Source organism: Trachypithecus francoisi, unplaced genomic scaffold (genome assembly GCF_009764315.1).
Source record: "Trachypithecus francoisi isolate TF-2019V2 unplaced genomic scaffold, Tfra_2.0 Lachesis_group1, whole genome shotgun sequence".
Taxonomy (NCBI): Eukaryota; Metazoa; Chordata; class Mammalia; order Primates; family Cercopithecidae; genus Trachypithecus; species Trachypithecus francoisi.
The window spans coordinates 45,514,772-45,539,412 of record NW_022681454.1 but is presented as its reverse complement, the minus strand read 5'-3'; the positions used below and the strand labels follow the sequence as shown (position 1 = coordinate 45,539,412).

The 24,641-nt window shown below is 41.5% G+C and overlaps 1 protein-coding gene across 1 annotated transcript in view; it reads right to left on the bottom strand.

Annotated features, from left to right (window-relative positions):
- Positions 1–24,641, bottom strand: part of HSD17B11 (hydroxysteroid 17-beta dehydrogenase 11) — a 58,290-nt gene that overhangs the window by 29,341 nt on the left and 4,308 nt on the right. The window contains exons 2-4 of the mRNA XM_033214138.1: positions 15,771–15,878; positions 10,175–10,306; positions 7,861–7,967 (exon numbers count right to left, since the gene is read on the bottom strand). Coding sequence (XP_033070029.1) covers positions 7,861–7,967; positions 10,175–10,306; positions 15,771–15,878 — 347 coding nt within the window. The remainder of the gene's footprint in view (positions 1–7,860; positions 7,968–10,174; positions 10,307–15,770; positions 15,879–24,641) is intronic.

Below are 24,641 nucleotides of genomic sequence, written 5' to 3'. Positions count from 1 at the left end.
AGTTCATTAAAGCAAATAGTTGGGAATAATGTGAAACGTCTGTAGTGGACAGCTGTTGTTTTTTCCCACCAGCATTTGTATCCCCTTGTTCTGGTAATACCACTGTCACCAAATGCATACAGTGACTGGCTCCGGGTTAGTCTAGTCACTGACCTCTAGAACAAGAATGTTTGAAGCCATTGTTGAAGTGTTTTTTTCCTCCTCCTGCTGGACCTGGAATTTAAAGGGTTTAACCCTGGAACCCAGGTATCTGGGCATCAGAGGAAGAGAGCCTGTTGAGGCTTTAATTACAGAGGCAAAAAATTCCTCTTTGGGGCAGTTTAAGTTTTTTGTTCCTTGCAACTTAAAGAGTCCTGACAAAGTATCAATGATAATGAATAAATTGAATAACTAGTGGCATGTATGTGCAGTGGTATCCCATGCAGAAATAGAAAATGATGTTGCACACAATATATATTTATTAACATATAAATATTATTTTAAATTAAAAGCTGGCCGGGCGCGGTGGCTCAAGCCTGTAATCCCAGCACTTTGGGAGGCCGAGATGGACGGATCACGAGGTCAGGAGATCGAGACCATCCTGGCTAACACAGTGAAACCCCGTCTCTACTAAAAAAACAAAAAAACAAAAAAACAAAACAAAACGATGTTGCACACAATATATATTTATTAACATACAAATATTATTTTAAATTAAAAGCCAAAATTACATATAGATTTTTTCAATGCATAACTATATGTTTGCATTTAAAATATCCTTAAAAATTATAACATGCATATTATGATTATTTTGTCAGAGTCGTGTAAACCAGAGCAACTCCATCTTAAATAGGAGCTGGGTAAAATGAGGCTGAAACCTACTGGGCTGCATTCCCAGATAGTTAAGGCATTCCAAGTCACAAGATGAGATAGGAGGTCAGTACAAAATACAGGTCATAAAGACCTTGAGACCTTGCTAATAAAACAGGTTGCAATAAAGGAGCCACAAAAACCAAACCCACCAAAACCCACCAAAATCAAAACGGCCACAAAAGTGACCTCTGGTCGTCCTCACTGCTACACTCCCACCAGCGCCATAACAGTTCACAAATGCCCTGGCAACGTCAGGAAGTTACCCTATACGGTGTAAAAAGGGGAGGCATGAATAATCCACACCTTGTTTAGCATATTATCAAAAAATAACCATAAAAATGGGCAACCAGCAGCCCTCGGGGCTGCTCTGTCTACTGAGAAGCCATTCTTTTATTCCTTTACTTTCTTAATAAACTTGCTTTCGGCCCAGCGCGGTGACTCACGCCTGTAATCCCAGCACTTTGGGAGGCTGAGGCGGGCAGATCACGAGGTCAGGAGATCGAGACCATCTGCCTAACACGGTGAAACCTCTTCTCTACTAAAAACACAATAAATTAGCCAGACGTGGCAGTGGGCACCTGCAGTCCCAGCTACTCGGGAGGCTGAGGCAGGAGAAAGGCGTGAACCTGGGAGGCGGAGCTTGCAGTGAGCCGAGATTGGCCACTGCACTCCAGCCTGGGCGACAAAGCGAGACTCCCCCTCATAAATAAATAAATAAACAAACAAACTTTCTTTCACTTTGCACTGCGGACTCACCCTGAATTCCTTCTTGCACGAGATCCAAGAACCCTCTCTTGGGGTCTGGATTGGGGCCCCTTTCTGGTAACGTCTTTCCGGCAACCACTAAGGGGCTATAGTGCAGAAACCCTGATCCTACCGCTACCTTTGGGTAAGTGTTGGGGTCTTTTAACATATTTCTGGCGGACTATAGACTGCAGGATACTGACGAGATCCCCCGCCCAAAGGAAAACAATCCGCGCACACCAGTGGGCTGACACCTGGGTAAAGAATGGGATTGGGTTAGAGGCCCAACTTAGGGGAGTTACAGTCTCTCCTAAGACACAGTGAGTTACAGGGCCTTCTTAATAAAAGACAAGGACACTTGACTGAACTCGAGTTAGAGGCCTGACTTAGGAGGGTTAGAGTCCCTTCTAAGATTTAGGGGGTTAGGCCGGGTGCAGTAGCTCACGCCTGTAATCCCAGCACTTTGGGAGGCCAAAGTTTTATGTCCGTGGGAGCTTGATCTTTTAACTGCATGGCAGTACCTTCTCTCGGTACTTCCAGGGAACAAGAATTTTAAAGTTCATGTCATAGCCAGCTCTGAAAATCATATTAAATAGTTAAAAGCCTTTGCAAGCTCCAAATTAACTAATCTAGATTCCTTCTGAGAAAACAAATTGACACTGTCCAGTCCTGTAGCTCAGTAGATAAGGTTTTGCACTTTCACAGTGGTAGTCTAGGTTCAATTTCCCACCTAGAAAGTAAGTTGTTACTGATTTAATATATGCATGACCCTGTCTATTCTCTTCTCCTCCATGGACTGTCTTCAATTTTCCTTTGTCGAAGCACCTAGGAGTTTACCTTTGGTAAAGTTCAGAAGCTGGAAATACTGGCCGCTTGGCATGGCTAAAGTTGGGTAATAAGAGCTCTGAAAGGATTTCTTCTTTAAAGAGCACTATGGTTAAAAGTCAGCTTACTTAAAAGTGGAACAAGCTATAGATATATTTAAAAGGGCTTTATGTTTTTCTCTTCTTGAAACTTGTTTTGCTGGAAAAAAGTTTTCTTCTTCTCAGTCAACTGAATTATTATTATTATTATTATTTTTTTTTTTTTTTGTCGTTACTCTTAATGCTCACATGAAAGGCCTGCAGATAACTTCTGGTAGCTTGGGACTCCTTGGGAAAAACAAAGGAGGTACCACAGACCCCATTTTGGGGAAAAAAAAAATCCTCTGTTTTCCTCATGAAACCCCAAGAATTAAAAGCAGATAGATCCCTCTCGAAATCAAAGACTCTGTTCTGTTTTGCATTGTGTTATCTGATGGTTATGAGTTTGGGGGGTATCAGCAATTACTCTGCATTATGAGAGAGTTTTGGTGTGTAATAACTAGGTAGGAAATATACTTTAAGGGGTGGTTAACAGTAATTATGGAGGGATACTTGACTCTGCACACTTGGATCAGAGAAGCATGCTCTTGGCCACCTGGAAGATAAGGCAACATCCTCACCCCTCACTGGGAGATGAGACTCTCATGAGGATGGGCTGATTACAAAATGGGCTGATTGGCTTTAGGTTGCCTTGTAATGAAATGCACAGTCAGTAAAAGCACTGCACTATCTTCTTCCGTAGTATTTCCCTCCTTTTGGGGATCCAGGATCCAGTATAAAATGGCACCTTTAATTGTGGAGATCTGTCTTTGCCTTCAGCTGCTTATTTGCTACTTGTTTAGCCCTAGAAATGCATGCTCTCCCAGCCCTGTTCCTCCAAGGGCACCACCCTGAAGCCAGTCATCCAATTAAGAAACTGGCAAATGGTGGGGCGAGGTGGCTCATGCCTGTAATCCCAGCACTTTGGGAGGCCGAGGTGGGCGGATCACTTGAGGTCAGGACTTCAACAACAGCCTGGCCAACGTGGGGAAACCCCGTCTCTACTAAAATACAAAAATTAGCTGGGGGTGGTGGTAGGCGCCTATAATCCCAGCTACTCAAGAGGCTGAGACATAAGAATCACTTGAACCTGGGAGGCAGAGATTGCAGTGAGCCAAGATCATGCCACGGCACTCCAGCCTGGGTGACAAGAACGAAACTCTGTCTCAAAAAAAAGAAACTGGCAAACGAAAAACCACATAAGTGCTGAATCTTCTATTTATAGTGTATGTTTATATATTAAAAAGCTCTAATTAATTGACTTAGAAAAATAAGTGCATAAATCAAATATTTTATCAGAAAAATAGAAACTTTAATGCCTTTTTGTTCATGTGACTTTAGTAATCTTTTGAAAATAAAGACAGTTTTAAAGTTTATTGGTAAAACAAAATGTCTTAAAAATGTAGACATTTGGTCTAAATTAAGGTCAGATATCAGATTTGCTAAATGCTTTAAGGTCAAACTGTTTCTTTAACTTTTGAAAATTGTTCTATTTACTTACCTTAAAGCCATCAGATTCTAGATAAGGCATCTAGAATGGCTAATGTGGAATTAGCCATGCTCCCTGGCTATGCTGGAGAGTCAGCCCTTATCTGCACTTCTGCCTGGTGTGTCCTGCCTGGTGTAATTAAGACCACTGAAGAAACAGTTTTACATGCAAAGTGTATAAAAAAGGTGAAATGTGTTTTTGGTAAAGAAAAAAAAAATTATAAGAAGGCATGGGAATGTGGATTATTTTCTGCCTAAAGTGTTAAAGGATTGTGTTAAGTGAAAAAAAAATTTTTTTTAAAGAAGCAGTGGAAGGTTTTATTTTTCAGACGGAGTTTCGCTCTTGTTGCCCAGGCTGGAGTGCAATGGCGTCATCTTGACTCACTGCAACCTCTGCTTCCTGGGTTCAAGCAATTCTTCTGTCTCAGCTTCCCACGTAGCTGGGATTACAGGCATGTGCCACCATGCCTGGCTAATTTTGTATTTTTAGTAGAGACAGGGTTTCTCCATGTTAATCAGGCTGGTCTCAAACTCCTGACCTTAGGTGATCCACCCACCTTGGCCTCCCAAGGTACCGGGATACACAGGCGTGAGCCACTGCGCCTGGCCTTCGTGGAAAGTTTATAAAAATTAATTGTAAGAGATTCTGTGTATGAACATATTGGCTAAAGTTAAAGGGGTATTATTCAGTTTTTCCATTAATTTAATTTAACATTGGAATGAAAGCACAACAGGTTTTTCTTAAAGGACTTATCTGCTCTTTCACAAAAAAATGTAAAGGGTTATAAAGGTTTATAAAAATCTTACCTTATGATTAAACATTAAAATTGGGTTAATATGTCTCTAAGCTTTTATTAAAAATTGGGTTTAACATTAATAATACATTAATGCAAAGGTGAAATTTCGCTTATTTGGTATAAAAATCATCCAGTAAGCATTATCAAATGTGAAACAGTGTTTTGCTTTCTTTGGACTATATTTGCATAAATATGTTATTGGTATATGTTCCAAAGTTATACAAAACTCCTTTAATTCTAATATGACTTAGTGTATGTTACTAATAATTATAATAATTATAATTGTTATGGAAAATTTTGTGTGCCACAAAAGTAACCAAATTTCCTTATCAATTGTGGCTTTAATAGTGGCTGTCCTAAAGCTTTTAATCATCCACAGACAATTGTTGTCTTGTTTTAATCTTCTTTAAAAGGTGGTTTATAATCAACTGAACCTGGGAGGTGGAGGCTGCAGTGAGCCAAGATCGCACCACTGCACTCAAGCCTGGCAACAGTGCGAAACTGTCTAAAAAAAAAAAAGCCACTTTGCTCCTCAAGCAATTTTACTTCCATCTGTTGGAAAAATCCTTCAAGTCTAAAAGGACCCCAATGTGAATACAGCATGGTAGAATTGTGTAGTGCACAATCTGCACAACTGTGTGTGGCATCCCTGCTTTGACAGTACCTTATGAAAACCTTTATTTCTGCCGAAAACATCACCACTAATCACGAAGATAAATTTCTTTCTCACAAAAAGCACATTTTTCTCTTGGTTTTCAATGTGAAACACACAGTTAAACAGAACAAAGGCTGAACCCAAAGAGTTATAGTGTTTATGATGCAAACAGAAGAAGAAGCATGACAGAGCTCACTGCCCTGCTGGGTTCTCTGATCCTCTTTGCCTATCTCAGTGCCTGGTAACTAAGATAAGTGGCTAGGGGTGAGCTGGGAGGGTGTTGTGTAGTAGTTGCAGGGGCTGGGATTGCGGGAGGGGGACAGCACCTGTAACTATCTTTCATCAAGGAATTGAAATAAATGTCATATTTTATTAGCCCTTGATGGCTGGTGGTAATCACCTAACTTAAACTGGCTCTAAAAGAGACAATATACAATCTTGACACCATAGGTCTGTTCTGTGACTGCTTCACCACTTATTTCATCTTTTTTTTTTTCTGAAAATTCAGTCCAAATCTATATTTATTATTTATTTATTTTTGAGACTGAGTCTCACTCTATCACCCAGGCTGGAGTGCAATGGCATGATCTCCGCTCACTGCAATCTCTGCCTCCCAGGTTCAAGCAGTTCTCCTGTCTCAGCCTCCCGAGTAGCTGGGACTACAGGTGTATGCCAAAACGCCCAGCTAATTTTTGTATTTTTTGGTAGAGATGGGGGTAGATGGGGGTTTCACCATGTTGGCCAGGCTGGTCTCGAACTCCTGACCCCAGGTGAACTACCCTTCTTGGCCCCTCAAAATGCTGGGATTACAGGCATGAGTCACCATGCCCGATCCCAAGTCTATATTTATTTTAAAAACTATTAGAAAACTAATATATGAAAATACATGTTCAGAAAAAAGAGAAAGAAGAAAGGAAGGAAGGAAAGAAATATAGATGAGCAAAAAGAAAAAAATAAAAATCACTTAATTACTTATCTTGCCATTACGTAAGAATAACCACTTTTCAGGTGTGATTAAACAGTTTGTTATATATCCTTACAAATGCAAGTTGAATAAAAACAAATTACCCACCTATGCCTGTGTCTACATATTTGTACACATATCTATAGCTACATATACAACTATATCCATGTTTTTAGAATTTAGATATTTAATTCCAAAGGAGAAAACAAATTTGAGCATTACATTATATATGCATATATATTTACACAATGATTCAACATTTTAAAAGTTATTATTTGCTTAAACATACAATAACTGTTCAATAAAACATAAAATACAGCCAAGAATTGGTAAGGTGTGTGTAACCAGTAGACTCATCCTAGATGCAGTGGCCTCACTGATCTCCCCAGTGAACTATAGGGTCACTGTGAACTGCTATTTCAAGTTCTCAGTTATTACAAGAGCATGTGTTTTAAACGGATAACCATTAAAATTTTTAAAAAAACCAATTCCCTTGTTTGGATTCTTTCAATGTTTAAAATCCCACTATTAGAAAACTAATATTTGAAAATATATGTTCAGAAAAAAAAAGAAAGAGAAAGGAAAGAAAGGAAGGAAGAAAGAAAATATAGATGAGCAAAAATAACAAAATAAAGACTACTTAATTACTTGTCATTACCTAAGAATAATCACTTTTTATGTGTGATTAGAGTAAAATAGTTTGTTATATACCCTTGCAAATGCAAGTTGTATAGAAACAAATCACCAGGCCGGGCGCAGTGGCTCACACCTGTAATCCCAGCACTTTGGGAGGCCAAGGTGGGTGGATCACAAGGTCAGGAGATCCAGACCATCCTGGCTAACACGGTGAAACCCGGTCTCTATAAAAATACAAAAAAAGTAGCCGGGCATGTTGGCAGGCGCCTGTAGTCCCAGCTACTTGGGAGACTGAGGCAGGAGAATGGCGTGAACCCGGGAGGCGGAGCTTGCAGTGAGCCGAGATCGCGCCACTGCACTCCAGCCTGGGCGACAGAGTGAGACTCCATCTCAAAAAAAAAAAAGTCACCCAACTGTGCCTAATATTTTCTTTCTCTCACTCTGATTTCATTTCTGCAAAAATTTACCCATTTTTATTAATATTAAATTTGTTACAATTATTAATAATACTAATTATTGTTCTTGTGTAATTTCTTGCTGTTAAAAGAGACGAGAAATGTTTTAAAAGTGGTTGGCTCATAACTGAATAAATTTCTGGCTGCCACCTCTAGCAGGGTCTTCTAGAAGGAGATTAATGATTGATAATGTTGTTAGACAAGAGACTTCGTGCAACTCTTTCTGCTTATTTTTTGACAACTCCCAATAATAGACTGGACAATTTGAAGTCTATTATGATTATAAAAAGAGTTCTCATTAGACAGGGTAAGAAATCTCACACACAAGGTAAGCATAAGAACCAATGAAGGAAACACGTTCACATACCAGTAAGCCAGTAAGAAGGGGACCGAAACATGTCCACCTGCCGAAGCCACAGTGACAATATGGCCATGGTTATTCTTCATCATTGCGGAAAGAAATGCCTTTGTAGTCTACAAACAGTTTTTATTAAAAGAGAAAAAAAAAAATACTGTATTTCAGACTCACAGACCCCTTGGGAATACTTTGAAACAGAAGTATATATTTTTAACATGAATCCGGGCATAAATGAAAAAAACATAAACCAAATGACAAATGCAGCAACAATAAGGGGACTGGATATGATGCCCACATTAGAAAACCTGAGCAAAACAATGGCTACTGAAAGCTTTGAGAATCCATCTCACTTAAATTGCTAAATTCAGCCAGGTGTGGTGGCTCATGCCTGTAATTCCAGCACTTTGGGAAGCCAACTCGGGCAGATCACTTGAGGTCAGGAGTTCAAGACCAGCCTGGCCAACATGGTGAAACCCCATCTTTACTAAAAATGCAAAAATTAGCTAGGCATGGTGGCAGATGCCTATAATCCCAGATACTGGGGAGGCTGATGCAGGAGAATCACTTGAACCTGGAAGGCGGAGGTTGCAATGAGCCGAGATTACGCCACTGCACTCCGGCCTGGGCGACAGAGTGAGACTCTGTCTAAAAAAAAAAAAAAATTCTAAATTTTTATGTTCCCCAGCCCTCTACCTCTTGTTATTGATGCTTGGGATGAAGAAACAAACAAGATAATACCCAGCCAAGTGCAGTGGCTCACACCTGTAATCCCAGCACTTTGGGAGGTTGAGGCAGAAGGATTACTTGAGCCCAGGAGCTTAAGATCAGGCTGTGCAACATGGCAAAACCTCATCGCCACAAAAAATACAAAAACTTGCTGGGCATGGTGGTGTATGCCTGTAGTCCCAGCTACTAGGGAGGCTAAGGTGGGAAGATCATTTGAGCCCAGGAAGCTGAGGCTGCAGTGAGCCAAAATCACGTCACTGCACTCCAGGCTGGGCAACACAGAGAGACCCTGTCTCAAAACAACAACAACAACAAAAGAGACAGTAACCTATATTTGAACAAACACAAAAATATGAAGATATATGTCAAAAACTTGGGAATATTAACATACAATAATACTGCATTTTTATCAACCCCAATATTCTTTTGAGATTATTCATCCCAAACTCTCATCTAAGAAATCTTTGAGGGGCCTTTTTAAGAACTGGCTATTTGGGCAATATTTGAAGACTTCAGAAACACACACAGCATATGTACATATATATAACTTAAGACTTTCAATGGTGAGGTTCACAATAAGGTTTGCAATTTTAGGGTCAGGAAATAACATGAGGCCTGAGCCTAATGCAAATCTGAAAGCCAGGGCAGTGGCTCATGCTGTAATCCAAGCACTTTGGGAGGCCGAGGCAGGTGGATCACTTGAGTCCAGGAGTTCAACACCAGCCTGGGCAACATGGTGAAACCCCATCTCTACTAAAAATACAAAAATTAGCTGGGCGTGTTAACGGCTGTAGTCCTAGCTACTTGGGGGTGCTGAGGTGGGAGGATCACTTGAGCCTGGGAAGTTGGGGCTGCAGTGAGATGAGATCACATCACTGTACTCCAGCCTTGGCAACAGAGTGAGACCCTGTCTAAAAAAGAAAAAGGACAATCTAAAAGCAAACTAGATTCACCTTTATAAAATCACAGATGATGACTCAAATGATCCTCAACTTCTTTCTTTATCTCTAAATAGGATCACACACAAATGTGAGAACCTAGCTTAGAATTAAAACCTATACAGGCCGGGCGTGGTGGCTCAAGCTGTAATCCCAGCACTTTGGGAGGCCGAGACGGGCGGATCACGAGGTCAGGAGATCGAGACCATCCTGGCTAATACGGTGAAACCCCGTCTCTACTAAAAAAATACAAAAACTAGCCGGGCGACGAGGCGGGCGCCTGTAGTCCCAGCTACTCGGGAGGCTGAGACAGGAGAATGGCGTGAACCCGGGAGGTGGAGCTTGCAGTGAGCTGAGATCCGGCCACTGCACTCCAGCCTGGGCGACAGAGTGAGACTCCGTCTCAAAAAAAAAAAAGAATTAAAACCTATACAATACCTGACATTTCTTATTAATTTATTATTATTATTAATACTATAAGTGAGGAAGAATGATAGAATTTGGTGATAGCATGAAAAATGATCTCTTTGTATAATGTTATTCCTGGTGCCTGGAGAAAACTTTAGCTTGATTTAATACTTCCTTATGTCTGCTGAAAGCCCCACTTTAATCTTTGGGATTTTCAAAAGGAATATTTTTGTAAAAGAAACCATACTCACCCAGAAATGTGCAAGTACATTAACTTCAAAAGTCTTTTCAATCTGAGCATCTTGTGTAGCAAATAAATCTGATGTATAGACTACACCAGCATTATTTACTAAAATACTAACATCTCCAATTTCTGCCTTTACCTTCAAAAAATAAAATAAGAAAAGTAAATTAATTAAGAGGTATGAGGGTAAGTTTATACACAATGGCTTTTTTTTTTTTTTCTTTTTTTTGAGATAGACTCTTGCTCTGTTGCCCAGGGTGCAGTATAGTGGCCAAAATCTTGGCTCACTGCAACCTCCACCTCCCGGGTTCAAGCAGTTCTCCTGCCTCAGTCTCTGGAATAGCAGGAACTGAAGGTGCATGCCACCACGCCACACCTAGCTAATTTTTGTATTTTTAGTAGAGATTGGATTTCACTATGTTGGCGAGGCTAGTCTCGAACTCCTGATCTCAAGTGATATGCCCGCCTCAGCCTCCCAAAGTGCTGGGATAACAGGCATGAGTCACCATTCCTGGTCTTGTATGCAATGACTATTAAAGGAGTATGTATTTTTCTGCTAGATCTGGATAAAAGTGATTTTGTAATCCATGTGTCAACAGGGGAAAAAATTCTTTTTATTTTACGCACTTATGTCCAAAATAGATATATCTTCAAATGTATCAGGTGGAAATTTTCTTTTGCAATTTAGTCTCTTGACTTTGTTCTATTGACTATAGCTCAAGAGGCATTTGGCTAAGTAGCATTTTTTTTAAAACATTACTTTAAAAGGTAAGCAAAAAAAGTTAAATTAGGCCAGGTGTGGTGGCTCACGCCGGTAATCCCAGCACTTTGGGAGGCTGAGGTGGGTGGATCACCTGAGGTCGGGAGTTCGAGACCAGCATGACCAACATGGAGAAATCTTGTCTCTACTAAAAGTACAAAATTAGCTGGGCATGGTGGCAGGCACCTATAATCCCAGCTACTCGGGAGGCTGAGGCAGGAGAATCACTTGAACCCAAGAGGCAGAAGTTGTGGTGAGCCGAGATTGTGCCATCGTACTCTGGCCTGGGCAACAAGAGCAAAACTCTGTTTCAAAAAATAAAAGTTAAATGAATGTGGTAAAATCAGGGACTACTATGAAGAATTGTGGAAAACTGATTACACTATTAGGCTGGCCACATTTTCTATTTCTTTATTTCTATTTATTTTCTGTTCTATTGTTCAATCGCTCTCCATTAGGTGGCAGTAGGCTTAAGGGTGAAGAGTGGTTTTCTTGGACCTTGAGTTTTGGCTCTGCCACTCACTATCTGTTGGACCTTGACCAAGTTACCTAACTTCTTAAAACTTCAATTCTTCCTCTGCAAAATAGAGATACTAATACAAGTTCCTTGTGAGTCATTGTAGAAACAAATGAAATAATGCATGTAAAGGAGTTAACACTGTATCTAATACACACAGTAAACTGCTATTACTATCATCATTATTTTAAAATCATTTATACTTGTCTACAAGTAACATCATTTAAGGTTCTCTTCTTGACCTGCTCAGGTGTCTATGAGGGTACTTAATATAGAAATATTGGCCAACTGAGGTGGCTTACGCCTCTAATCCCAGCATTTGGGAGGCCGAGGCAGGCATTTGAGGTCAGGAATTGGAGACCAGCCTGAAACACATGGTGAAACCCTATCTTTACTAAAAATACAAAAATTAGCCGGGCACAGTGGTGCACGCCTGTAATCCCAGCTACTCAAGAGGCTGAGGCAGGAGAATCGCTTGAATCCAGGAGGTGGAGGTGGCAGTGAGCCGAGATTGTGCCACTGCACTCCAGCCTGGGTGACAGAGCGAGATTTCATCTCAAAAAAAAAAAAAAAACCCACAAAACAAAACAACAAAATATAGAAATATAAATGAGGTAAATAATATAAAAATACATACGTGTGTTTTTCTAGTATATATGCGTGGTATGTGTGTTTTCTCTTGAAAATTCTATTTTGGTATTGATCCAGAAGAAAGAGCATTTGAGAAATTAAAATGGTTATGTGGAAGGGCTTATGTAAACCCTTACGGCCAGATTTCAAAGGTTGTTGTAGCTATCATTGGTGAAATGATTTCAGTTAAGAAAATATAAACAAAAGAACAAGGCTAGCTGCTAAGAGCAATAGAAGGCATCCACTGGATTGTAAAGACTATTTGTAAAGACTATTTGTAGGCTGGGCATGGTGCCTCACATCTATATTCAGTCAGAATTGAATTTCATCAGATTATATTTACATTAGTGAAGTGTCAAGCTAAGTTTTTTGAGCCCTGATCAATATCATTTATACCTATATACTATTTTATATTATCAAAGGATTTTCCCAGATACTCTTGAAACCCTTTCTACATCATTGCCTATTATCTCCCCAGGACATGAATGTCTGTTTTGTATTTCTTTTTTTTTTTTGTATTAATTTTGTTTTTAAATTTTTGTGGGTACGTAGTAGTGTATATATTCAGGGTTACATAAGACATTTTGATACAGGCATGCAGTACATAATTATCACATCAGGGTAAATCAGGTATCCATCCCCTCAAGCATTTATCCTTTGCATTACAAACAATACAATTATACTCTTTTAGTTATTTTAAAATGTACAATTAAATTATTATTATTAATTTTTTTTACTAACAAAAGATTCTTTATGGCTGCTCCTTGCAGAGCAGGGCTAACTCACAGGCAGTGCAACCAGAGTAGCCTATTTGTTCTATTTTTTGGTACCCATTAACCATCCCTACTTCTTCCCTACACCATCTCTACCCTTCCCAGCCTCTGGTAACCATCCTTCTACTCTCTATCTCCAAGGGTTCAATTATTTTAATTTTTAGCTATCCCAAAAAAGAACATGTTTTGTGTGTATATATATGTATGTGTGTGTGTATATATGTGTGTGTGTGTGTATATATATATATACATATATATATATTTTTTTGAGATCTTGCTCTGTCATCCAGGCTGGAGTGCAGTGGTGCGATCTCAGCTCACTACAACCTCCGCCCCCCGGGTTCAAGTGATTCTCCCACCTCAACCTCCAAAGTAGCTGAGATTACAGGCACCCACCATCATGCCCAGCTAATTTTTGTATTTTTAGAGACAGGGTTTCATCATGTTGGCCAGGCTGGTCTTGAACTCCTGACTTCAGGTGACCTGCCCGCCTTGGCCTCCCAAAGCGCTGGGATTTGTATATTTCTTAATAATGAAAGCAAGCTGAGAATTTAATTCTTTTGGTGGCATAAAAATGTTCTGATAGGCCAGGCGAAGTGGCTCATGCCTGTAATCCCAGCACTTTGGGAGGCCAAGGTGGGTGGATCACCTGAGATCAGAAGTTCCAGACCAGCCTGGCAGTAAAATCCCCTCTCTACTAAAAATACAAAAATTAGCCATGCGTGGCCGGGCGCGGTGGCTCAAGCCTGTAATCCCAGCACTTTGGGAGGCCGAGACGGGTGGATCACGAGGTCAGGAGATTGAGACCATCCTGGCTAACACGGCGAAACCCCGTCTCTACTTAAAAAATACAAAAAACTAGCTGGGCGTGGTGGCGGGCGCCTGTAGTCCCAGCTACTCGGGAGGCTGAGGCAGGAGAATGGCATAAACCTGGGAGGCGGAGCTTGCAGTGAGCTGGGATCGGGCCACTGCACTCCAGCCCAGGCGATAGAGCAAGACTCTGTCTCAAAAACAAAACAAAGAAACAAACAAAAAAATTAGCCATGCGTTGTGGCAGGCGCCTGTAATCTCAGCTACTCGAGAGGCTGAGGCAGAAGAATTGCTTGAACCCAGGAGGAGGAGGTTGCAGTGAGCCAAGATTATACCACTACACTCCAGCCTGGGCAACAGAGCAAGACTGTCTCCAAAAGAAAAAAAGTTCTGATACTAAAATGGCCACATCAAAATAGCTACTTCAAAATACCTGAAAATGGGCCAGGTGCAGTGGCTCACGCTTGTAATCCCAGCACTTTTGGAGGCCGAGGCGGGTGGATCACAAGGTCAGGAGATCAAGACCATCCTGGTTAACACGGTGAAATCCCATCTCTACTAAAAATACAAAAAAATTAGCCAGGAATGGTGATGGGCACCTGTAATCCCAGCTACTCGGGAGGCTGAGGCAGGAGAATGGGGGTGAATCCGGGAGGTGGAGCTTGCAGTGAGCCGAGATTAAGCCATTGCACTCCAGCCTGGGCAACAGAGCTAGAGCTAGACTCTGTCTGAAAAAAAAAAGAAAAAGAAAAAGAACTCAGGCCGGGTGTGGTGGCTCATGCCTGTAATCCCAGCACTTTGGAGACCAAAGAGGGTGGATCACTTGAGGTCAGGAGTTTGAGACCAGACCAGCCTGGCCAACATAGTGAAACCCCATCTTTACAAAAACACAAAAATTAGCCGGGCATGATGGCACGTGCCTGTAATCACAGCTACTCGGGAGACTGAGGCAGGAGAATTGCTTGTGAACCCGCGAGGCGGAGCTTGAAGTGAGCTGGGATCACGCCACTGCACTCCAGCCTGGGCGACAGAGCAAGACTCCATTTCAAAAAAAAAATAACTCAAATCTAAATTTCCATAAACAAAGAGGTTTTCACGTCTGGCTGAATCAGACTCCTTGGACTCTTTGTACTGTACTGAATTAGAATATCCAGGGGTAAGGTCCAGGAATGTATATTTTAAGGAATCGGCCCAGGTAATTCTGATGACCTTGCTCCCATTAAGGTATTTAGTTAACAGGTACAAGTGAGAATGCGTTCAGAGTGAAACCCCATTATATATAGCACCTCTCAATTATATCTAGAAGAGGCGAATAATGCTTTATAGATATAGATCTGCTGGGAGCGTGGCTCACGCCTATAATCCCAGCACTTTGGGAGGCTGTGGTGGGTGGATCTCCTGAGCTCAGGAGTTCGAGATCAGCCTAGGCAACATGGTGAACCTCCGTTTTCTACCAAAAATACAAAATATTAGCTGGGAGTGGTGGCACACACCCGTGGTCCCCGCTACTTGGGAGGCTGAGGTGGGAGGATTGCTTGATTCTGGGAGGTGGAGGTTGCAATGAAACGAGATCATGCCACTGCACTCCAACCTGGGTGACAAAGTGAGACCCCCATCTCAAAAAAAAAAAAAAAGGAGAGAAAATAAAAGAAATAGATCTATCTACACTAAAAACCTGATAAAGAATAGCTTTATTGTAACTTTCTAACTCAATTCTATGAATGGGCTTCAAAAGATCCTGTCAGCGATTCTGCAAGTGTCATCCAAGGATAGTTACCTATATGAGAATCATGGGTGAGGTGAAGGTGCATGGGATGCAGGGTGGATAGGGTGCATTTGAGGCCCTGCCCTCAAACTACTGAAAGAAAACCTCTGGAAGTGGAGCCCAAGAGTGTATATTTTTTTAACAACTCCCTGGAAAATTCCAGAACATACTAATATTTGAGAACTTCAGTTCTCGGTTCTAGTTTTGGGTTTGCTATGAGCTAGTTCTATAACCTTGGTCAAACAACATTTCTCAGTTACTTCAGCTATATCATGTACAGACTGGATCATTTCCAAAACACCTCCTAGCTCTAACATGATATGATTCTAACTAAACACAACATTTCACCTTCTTTGCAGAGCTGTAAATATCTTCTCGGTTGCTGCAGTCTACCACAAAGGTATAAACCTTGGCACCCAGTCCCTTGCATTTGGCAGCTGTTTCCTCCAGTCCATGCTAGAAAAAGCAACAAAGAGGGCAAGGTAATAATTGATATGAGCATATTGTATCGACAGCTGAAAATAATTAAAAATAATTTTTAAAAAGTAGTGAGATTCTTTCCATTTGAATTGGGCAAGATTGTAACAACACATTTTTGGCAGGTATACAGGCACATTTTGCTTTTAGTATTTTGACTAGCTTCTTTTATTTGGAACTGAATTCAAAGCAAGCTTCTTAAAAGAAGATAAAAATCTTAAAATACTAGTTTTTACATTTATGAACTTTAAATACTTTGTGAATGTCGGTATCTCTGTGTGTTCCGTATCAGGTTTTTTAAAAAATATAAGATTAAGCTTTTTTCCATGTCATTAAAAACTCTTCATGGACGTCGGTTCACTGGCTGCAAAATAAATAATGAGTTAACTACAGTTCATTAAACCATTCGTTCTTTTAGCATTTTAATGTGAAAGTCATATTCACTGAGCTTAGAAAAAACTTGACACAAAAATGAATGAGGTAGAGTCCTGACCCCAAGGAGTTCTCCTTGGGTTAGTAGAAAGAAATGTAAGTATCATAGTTAAGTGGGACCACATAATACTGTTATTGTTTTGATAATAAAGGATTCAATATTGGCAGTTTCAATCTAATACATTGTGATGAGTATCACAGCAGAGTTCTATACAGGGAGTTATGGGAACACAGAGGGGCACATAATACAATTCTAGCAGTGGTTTGCCATGCCCTTTCACTTACTTTCCCCAGGGTGAAAGGGCACATCAGGCAGGGTGTGGGCAATGACAGAGAGGAGACTGGTCATGTGGAAACCACTAGTAGGATCATTGTTGTTGGACGGATCATAAAGTTCAAGGCCAGTAGAAGTTCAGATTAAGATCTCACATGTCATATTAAGATTTATCAAAAAGTGAATGGGGAGCCACTGATTAAATTATAGAGTCAGGTTTATGTGTCGTATTGATTATTCTGGCTGATGTATGGAGGCTGGATTTTAGGGGTCAACACTGGAGGAAGAAAAAAACAGAGGCAGTTACAGTGATTCAGGTAATAGATGACACAAACTTGAATTGTGGTACTAGTAGAAAAAATGTTTAGGAGGTAAAATCAGTAAGACTTGGTGAGCAGATGAGGAAGGATGGGGAGGAGACACATTGGACATCTTTGCTTTCTAGTTTTGGTAGCTGGCAAAATCACACTGCCACATGTCAGACAGAGATGACAACAAATTTGAGGAAAGGGGGTGATGAGTCCAATTTGGGGTGCTGATTTTGAGTTAACTTAAGTTTAGGATCATACCATTGGGTTTTGTTGTTGTTGTTGTTGTTATCTTTGTTTGTTTGTCTTTGGCTAATTTTTGCCTTTTTTTTTTAACTTTTAAGATAATGTCTCAAAAGATATTTTGGATTAAGATCTAGTTTGTGTACTCTGCAGGCCAAGTATTAATTTGCCATTAAAATAATGGCAAAAACAGCAATTACTTTTGCATCAACCTAATAATTGTCAGCTAATGCACAAATGGGCAGATCCTAGGAGGACTCATACATTTATCCACAGAGAGGATGGTGAATCAGTGTACACATTTGTAAACAGCATGTTGCAGAAAGGCCAAGTCTGGACAGCTGTGGGGAGAATTAGTAGCTTGTATAGTAAGCCTGTTATCATACTAAAGGGAAACAAGTTCTTTTTCTGTTGCGGGAAGTCAGGGACCCCGAACGGAGGGACCAGCTGGAGCTGTGGCAGAGGAACATAAATTGTGAAGATTTCATTTTAATATGGACATTTATCAGTTCCCAAATAATACTTCTATAATTTCTTATGCCTGTAATTTCTTAATCCTGTTATCTTTGTAAGTTGAGGATGTACATCACCTCAGGACCACTGTAACAATTGTGTTAACTGTACAAATTAATTATAAAACATGTATGTTTGAACAATATGAAATCAGTGCACCTTGAAAAAGAACAGAATAACAGCAATTTTTAGGGAACAAGGGAAGACAATCATAAGGTCTGACTGCCTGCAGGGTCAGGCAAAAAGAGCCATATTTTTCTTCTTGCAGAGAGCCTATAAACAATGTGCAAGTAGGAGAGACATCACTAAATTCTTTTGCTAGCAAGGAATATTAACATTAACACCCTGGGAAAGGAATGTGTTCCTCGATAGGATAGGTCTATATATGGATAGGTCTATAAATGGCTGCTGTGGGAATGTCTATCCTAGGCGGTTGAGATAAGGACTGAGATACGCCCTGGTCTCCTGCAGTACCCTCAGGCTTATTAGGATGGGGAAAAACTCCACCCTGGTAAATTTGTGGCCAGATGGTTTCTCTGCTCTCAAACCGTGTTTTCTGTTGTTTAAGATGTTTATTAAGACAATATGTGCACTGCTGAACATAGATCCTTATCAGTAGTTCTGCTTTTTGCTCTTTGAAGCATATGATCTTAGTACCTACTCCCTGTTCTTACAGCCCCTCCCCTTTTGAAACCCTTTTTTTTTTTTTGAGACGGAGTTTGGCTCTGTCACCCAGGCTGGAATGCAGTGGCGTGATCTTGGCTCACTGCAAGCTCCGCCTCCCAGGTTCACGTCATTCTCCTGCCTCAGCCTCCCGAGTAGCTGGGACTACAGGCACTCTTCACCACGCCTGGCTAATTTCTTGTACTTTTAGTAGAGACGGGGTTTCACCGTGTCTCGATCTCCTGACCTTCGTGATCTGCCCGCCTCAGCTTCCCAAAGTGCTGGGATTACAGGCGCGAGCCACCGCGCCCGGCCTGAAACTCTTAATAAAAACTTGCTGGTTTTGCAGCTCAGGTGGGCATCACGGTCCTACCAATATGTGATGTCACCCCCGGTGGCCCAGCTGTAAAATTCCTCTCTTTATACAGTCTCTCTCTATTTCTCAGCCAGCTGACACTTATGGAAAATAGAAAGAAACTACATTGAAATATTGGGGGCGGGTTCCCCTGATATCTGGCATGCCAACATGGTTTTCTTTTTCCTAAGCATGTGGGAACCCAATTCCCTTTGATAGGTGTGGAGAAACATTCATTGGTCCAGTTCACAGAAATGCTTGTTCAGCTCCCTGACGATTGGTGAATTGTGTGTGTATTGTCTGGGGTAACTATGGGTCACGTGCTGTCTAAACATTATGCTTATCTCTGCTATATTAAACTCGTGTTAAAACGGGGGGAGTGCGAGTGCCCATGGAAAATATGGTCACCCTATTCATGGCAGTGAAGGAACACTGTCCTTGGTTTCCTGGAACAATGGGATTGTGTTGGTACAAAATTCTGGAAACTGGTCCCGACTGGAAATAATGTTCCCATCACTGGGGTGATTGGGCCTTGGTATGTGCCGTCCTAATGACATACCAATCCCGTGACCCCCTGCAGTTACCACAATTTTCTGAATCTGGTGACCCACTACCTCTTCTTCAGCTTTCCTGTACCATTTGGCCTTTGTTATCTGCTCAGCCTCTCCCTTCGTCTACTCCTCCCCCACCTGACAATGTTGAGAATTCAATATCTAACTCTGGTGACTCTGGCTTAATGTCACCTCCTGATGATCTTATTTCTTTTCATGAAGAGCCGGTACTTGTAGCTACTGCGGCCCCAACTCAGACAGCACGGGACGATATCTATACTAACTCTTCCCTCTCCAAACCTTTGCAGTCTTTGCCTCCAGGGCCATCTAATGGCTCTGGGACCAAACTACAATCTACCTGTAATTCTGCAGGCCCTCCCCCATCTACCTCAGCCTCTCACCCTCCTGTCATTTCGGTACCTCAACAGATCACTTTGCCATCCACTCAACCTTCTTCTCTGTACCCTTCTTCACGCATGGATGCCCTGCCACTCTGGCTGCACAGGATTGGGACAATAATCACCAGTATACTTCTGCCTCTTCTGCTCCCCCAGTGCCCCTTTCTCATGCTCTCATACTAGTCTGACCTCCTCAACCTCAGTTTCCCTTATCTACACATACTTTTCCTGTCACTTCTATGCTGACTCCGTCTCATGTGCCTGTTGTTGAAACTTCCATGCAACGCTCATTACGCCAAAACAAAAAAACAAGCGGATTAGAGGTGTGGGATTATCCAGTCATGCTGGAACCTCCTAATGCTCAAGGAGTATAAGTGCATTGATACGTGCTGCTTAATTTTACCTTTTTAAAAGAATTCAAGGATTCTTGTACTCAGCATGATCCTACTTCTCCATATGTTAAAATGGATTTACAGACTCTTTGTACTGAGGTCATTTTGCTTCCTTTAGACTGGGACCTTTTGGCAAAAGCTGTTCTAACTTCATCTCAGCATTTACAATTCTGTACCTGGTGGTCAGAGGTGGCCCGTCTGCAGGCTCAGCTAAATCGGGCTGATGGCATTCTAATTACTCAGGCTCAGCTCACAGGCTCTGATCATTGCTCTGACACTACTTCCCAATTAGGCTTTAATGCTCTTACCATGGAACAAGTAAAAAAAGGTATGTATGAGTGAGAGCTTTGGATAAATTATGTGCCCCAGGCCAACTTCCTGTTTCTTTTACTACTGTTAAACGGGTCACAGTGAATTGTAATCTGATTTTTTGGCTAAATTACAAGATGCTGTTCAAAATTCTGTCTCTGATGAGCACACTCAAGGTATTGTCCTTTGTATGTTAGCTTTTGAGAATGTGAACCATGAGTAAAATGGCCATGTGTTCCATCCAACGACAAAATTTACCTGATTATGAGGTGTTGCCTGCATATATTAAAGCTTGTGAAGGCTTTGGATTAGAGACTCACAAAGCTAGTCTGTGGGCATGGGCCATGAAGGACAGCAATCAAACCAGCTCGACTGATTCTTTTCTTGGAGCCTGCTTTAATTGTGGTCAGCTTGGTCACACTCAAAAAAATTGCAGTTAAAAACTTAAAAGTAGCCAAGCCAGCTCAACAAACACGGCCAAATGCTCCTGCTACTGTTTGCCCTTGTTGTTGTGAAGGTAAACGTAGGGCAAGTACTTGCCGCTCTAAGTCTGATATAGATGGAAACTCCTTGCCACAGAAACAGGGAAACGGGAAACGGGAAGCGGGGCCAGTCCCAGGCCCCAATATCAAATGGGACACCTCAGACTCAGACCAATGTTATGTTTCCACTTCAAGGAGTCCCAACACAGCCCCCAGCACAAACAAATTTCCCTACAGCCAACCCAGATGGGTCCCAGCCTCTTCTTTTGTCTCAGTACAATGCTTGTCCACCTCCACAGTAGGGGGTGGGGCGGTCGATCTCTGTAGTTCCATTCCTCTAAATTTACTACCTAATTATTTGCCTTTAATTCCCAGACCACTACCTGGTAACCCAGAACAATTATAACATGGGGAAGAGGGTATGCTTGTGTTTTGCCAGGAGATCATCAATCCCCTATCTGGGTGCCCACTAGAAGACTGAAACTTCATGTGAATACCGACAATGAAAACCACAGGGAAAAGATGTCCGTGTCTGAGACTGCCCTCATACCTGGTGAGATCTGTGCTGACTCCTCAAAAACTGGCACGCCAAATCAAAATGGGTCTGGTTCAATCCTCCCTAATGGCAACAGAGACTCCTCTAACTAATCTCACTTCTAATTACCTTCCTTTTTCTCCTTACGAACCTAAAAATCTCACTATTTCTATTAGCCTGAAAACAACATCCCCTGGTTTTTCTCTTCCTCCTTCACCACTGGATCTTGCTTACAATAAGTTTTATTTAATAATTCTCCTCATTATACATTCTGTCTCGCCAGTTTCCCCTCAAATTGATTTACCTGCTACACAAAATTATTCTTATTGAGCTTATGTGCCTTTTCCTGCACTTATTCGATCTCTCACCTGGGTGGGTGCTCCTGCAGAAGTCTATACTGATAGTGTGTGGATGTCTGGAGCTACAGATGACCGTTGCCCTGCTCAGCCAGGAGAAGAAGGCACTGCATTCAATGTTACTATGGGTTATAAATACCTTCCTCTGTGCCTCGGACATGCACCTGGTTGTATCCATCTAGAAGCTCAAGTCTGGGCTGCTTATCTTCTGGAGAGATCAGCCACAGGGGAATGGGGACATTTGGTCTCCAGCCTCTCCCTTTCTCCAAGACAAATGAAAAGGGGAGTAATAGGAGATACCCCATCCTTTCAATATAAACCTGTAGGAAAACCATGTTCTAAAAATTCTAAGGGTCCATCTCACATACAGTAGTATTAAAACATGACTCATATGGTTTAGTAATAGACTTGGCACCAAAGGGCTCTTTAAAAAACAATTGCTCCTCTGGCAGAAGGGAATGCCTGGAGGCTACTTTTTTATTTCTTATTGGGAGGACGAGGATCATCATCCTACTTTGCATAGGAGGTTCAGCTCATTCTTTCCCTTAAAATGGGAAGAAAAGGGCATTACTCCCCACCCCCTCCAGGTCTCGTATGATATTCCCCATTCTGAGCCCAGAACACCCAGAACTTTGAAAATTGGCGATTGCCATGTCCGGACTGTGAGTATGGGAAGGGGAAACTTTTCTGTCTATTGTCCTCACTACCGCCTCTCACATCCACGATTCTGAATCCCATGATAAATCCCCTTTGTACCCTCTTCCTCTTTATGGTGCCGATCACCCTTTATGGGACTCTGATTGGCATTATGATAATTCTTCGAGATCCAGGTATGACCCTCTGCCTCTTTGGCATTCCTGGGCACCTGGGATTGCTTCTTTATGGCAGAGAACATCAGGTGTTGCCACCACCGCTCCTCTCCCTCAGTATCAACGTAGATTCAAACCTTCTGCTTTGTTTACCTCCAGCCTGACTATTCCTGTACAGAGTTATGTTAAGCCTTCTTACATGCTGTTAGTGGGAAATATCAAAATTTGGACAAACAATCAAACTGTCCAATGCATTAATTGTCATTTATACACTTTCGTTAACTCCCGTTTTGACTCCAGGAAAAGTGTAATGTTGCTTTGAGCTTGAGAAGGAATCTGGATACTGGTAACTCTACCCAGACCTTGGGAATCTTCCCCCTCAGTACACTTAATTAATGAAGTGTTACAACAAATTCTCAAAAGAGCTAAGAGATTTGTTTTCACTTTAATCGCTGTGATCATGGGCCTAATTACAGTCACCGCACTGGCCACCACTGCCGGAGTGGCATTATACCAATCTATTCAAACGCTCATTTTGTTAATGATTGGCAAGCCAATTTCACCCAAATGTGGAATTCTCAACAGGGCATTGATAAAAAATTAGCTAATTTTGATATGTGATGTCACTCCCGGTGGCCCAGCTGTAAAATTCCTCTCTTTATACTGTCTCTATTTCTCAGCTGGCCGACACTTACGGAAAATAGAAAGAACCTACATTGAAATATTGGGAGCAGGTTCCCCCGATATTTTTCTTTTACTCTAATCTCCCTCACAAACTGTAGTATACTCTCATGAGGAACTCTTATTCCTCAAGGGACATCAACATCTCAGGTAAACTTTATTTTGCTCTCCTATACTTTACCAGCAGCTTTTGGCATTTCCTTTTACAAGTACATTTTATTAATGTTGTATACACATATGATAGAATATTATTCAGTCTTAAAATGGAATGAATTTCTGACACATGCTACATGTCAACCTTGAGAACATTATGCCACATGAAATAAGCCAGACACAAATACCATATGAGTGTACTTACATGAAGTACCCAGAGTACCATATTCATAGAGATAGAAAATAGAATGATTGTTGCCAGGCCCTGGGGAGAGTGAGGGCTGGGGAGATATATCATTTTACTGGGTAGAGTTTCAGCTTGGGAAAATTTCTGGAGAGAAACAGATCACTGCATAATGTGGTAAATGTACTTAAGGCCACTAAACTGTACACTCATAAATAGTTAAAATGGTGTGTTATGACATATATTTTACCACATTTTAAAAAGTTTTTTAAAAGTATTTTGTATTGGCCAGGCGCAGTGGCTCACACCTGTAATCCCAGCACTTTGGGTGGCTGAGGCGGGCAGATCACAAGGTCAGGAGTTCGGGAACAGCCTGGCCAATACAGTGAAACCCTGCCTCTACTAAAAATATAAAAAATTAGCTGGGTGTGGTGGTGGGCACCTGTAATCCTAGCTACTTGGGAGGCTGAGGCAGGAGAATCACTTGCACCGGGGAGGCAGAGGTTGCAACAAGCCGAGATTTTGCCACTGCCCTCCAGCCTGGTCAACAGTGCAAGACTCCATCTCAAAAAAAAAAAAAAAGTATATTGTATTGATTGGGTCTTCTCTTTTTTGAACAAATATATTTCCCTACATGAACAAATTGTAAAATAAAAATTTATTTCCCATTTATTCTGTTTTCAGAGATTTGCTTATTACTGATTGGCTTTCTGTAACCACCAAGCGACTAACTACCACTCCAGTATGTGGAGGCAAAGATACCCTTCTTTCACATCTGCTGTCTCACTTTTGCCCTGTTTACTTGGTCTTCCTCATTTAGGTTGGTCTGCTTTCCACACCTTCTGAATTGTGCAACTTTTTTTTTTTTTCTTCTGAGATGGAGTCTCGCTCTGTTACCCAGCCTGGAGTACAGTCATGCGATCTCAGCTCACTGCAGCCTCTGCCTCCCCGGTTCAAGTGATTCTCCTGCCTCAGCCTCCCTAGTAGCTGGGATTACAGGCATGCGCCACCATACCCGTCTAATTTTTATATTCTTAGGAGAAATGGGGTTTTACCATGTTGCCCAGGCTGGTCTTGAACTCTTGGCCTCAAGTGATCCACCCA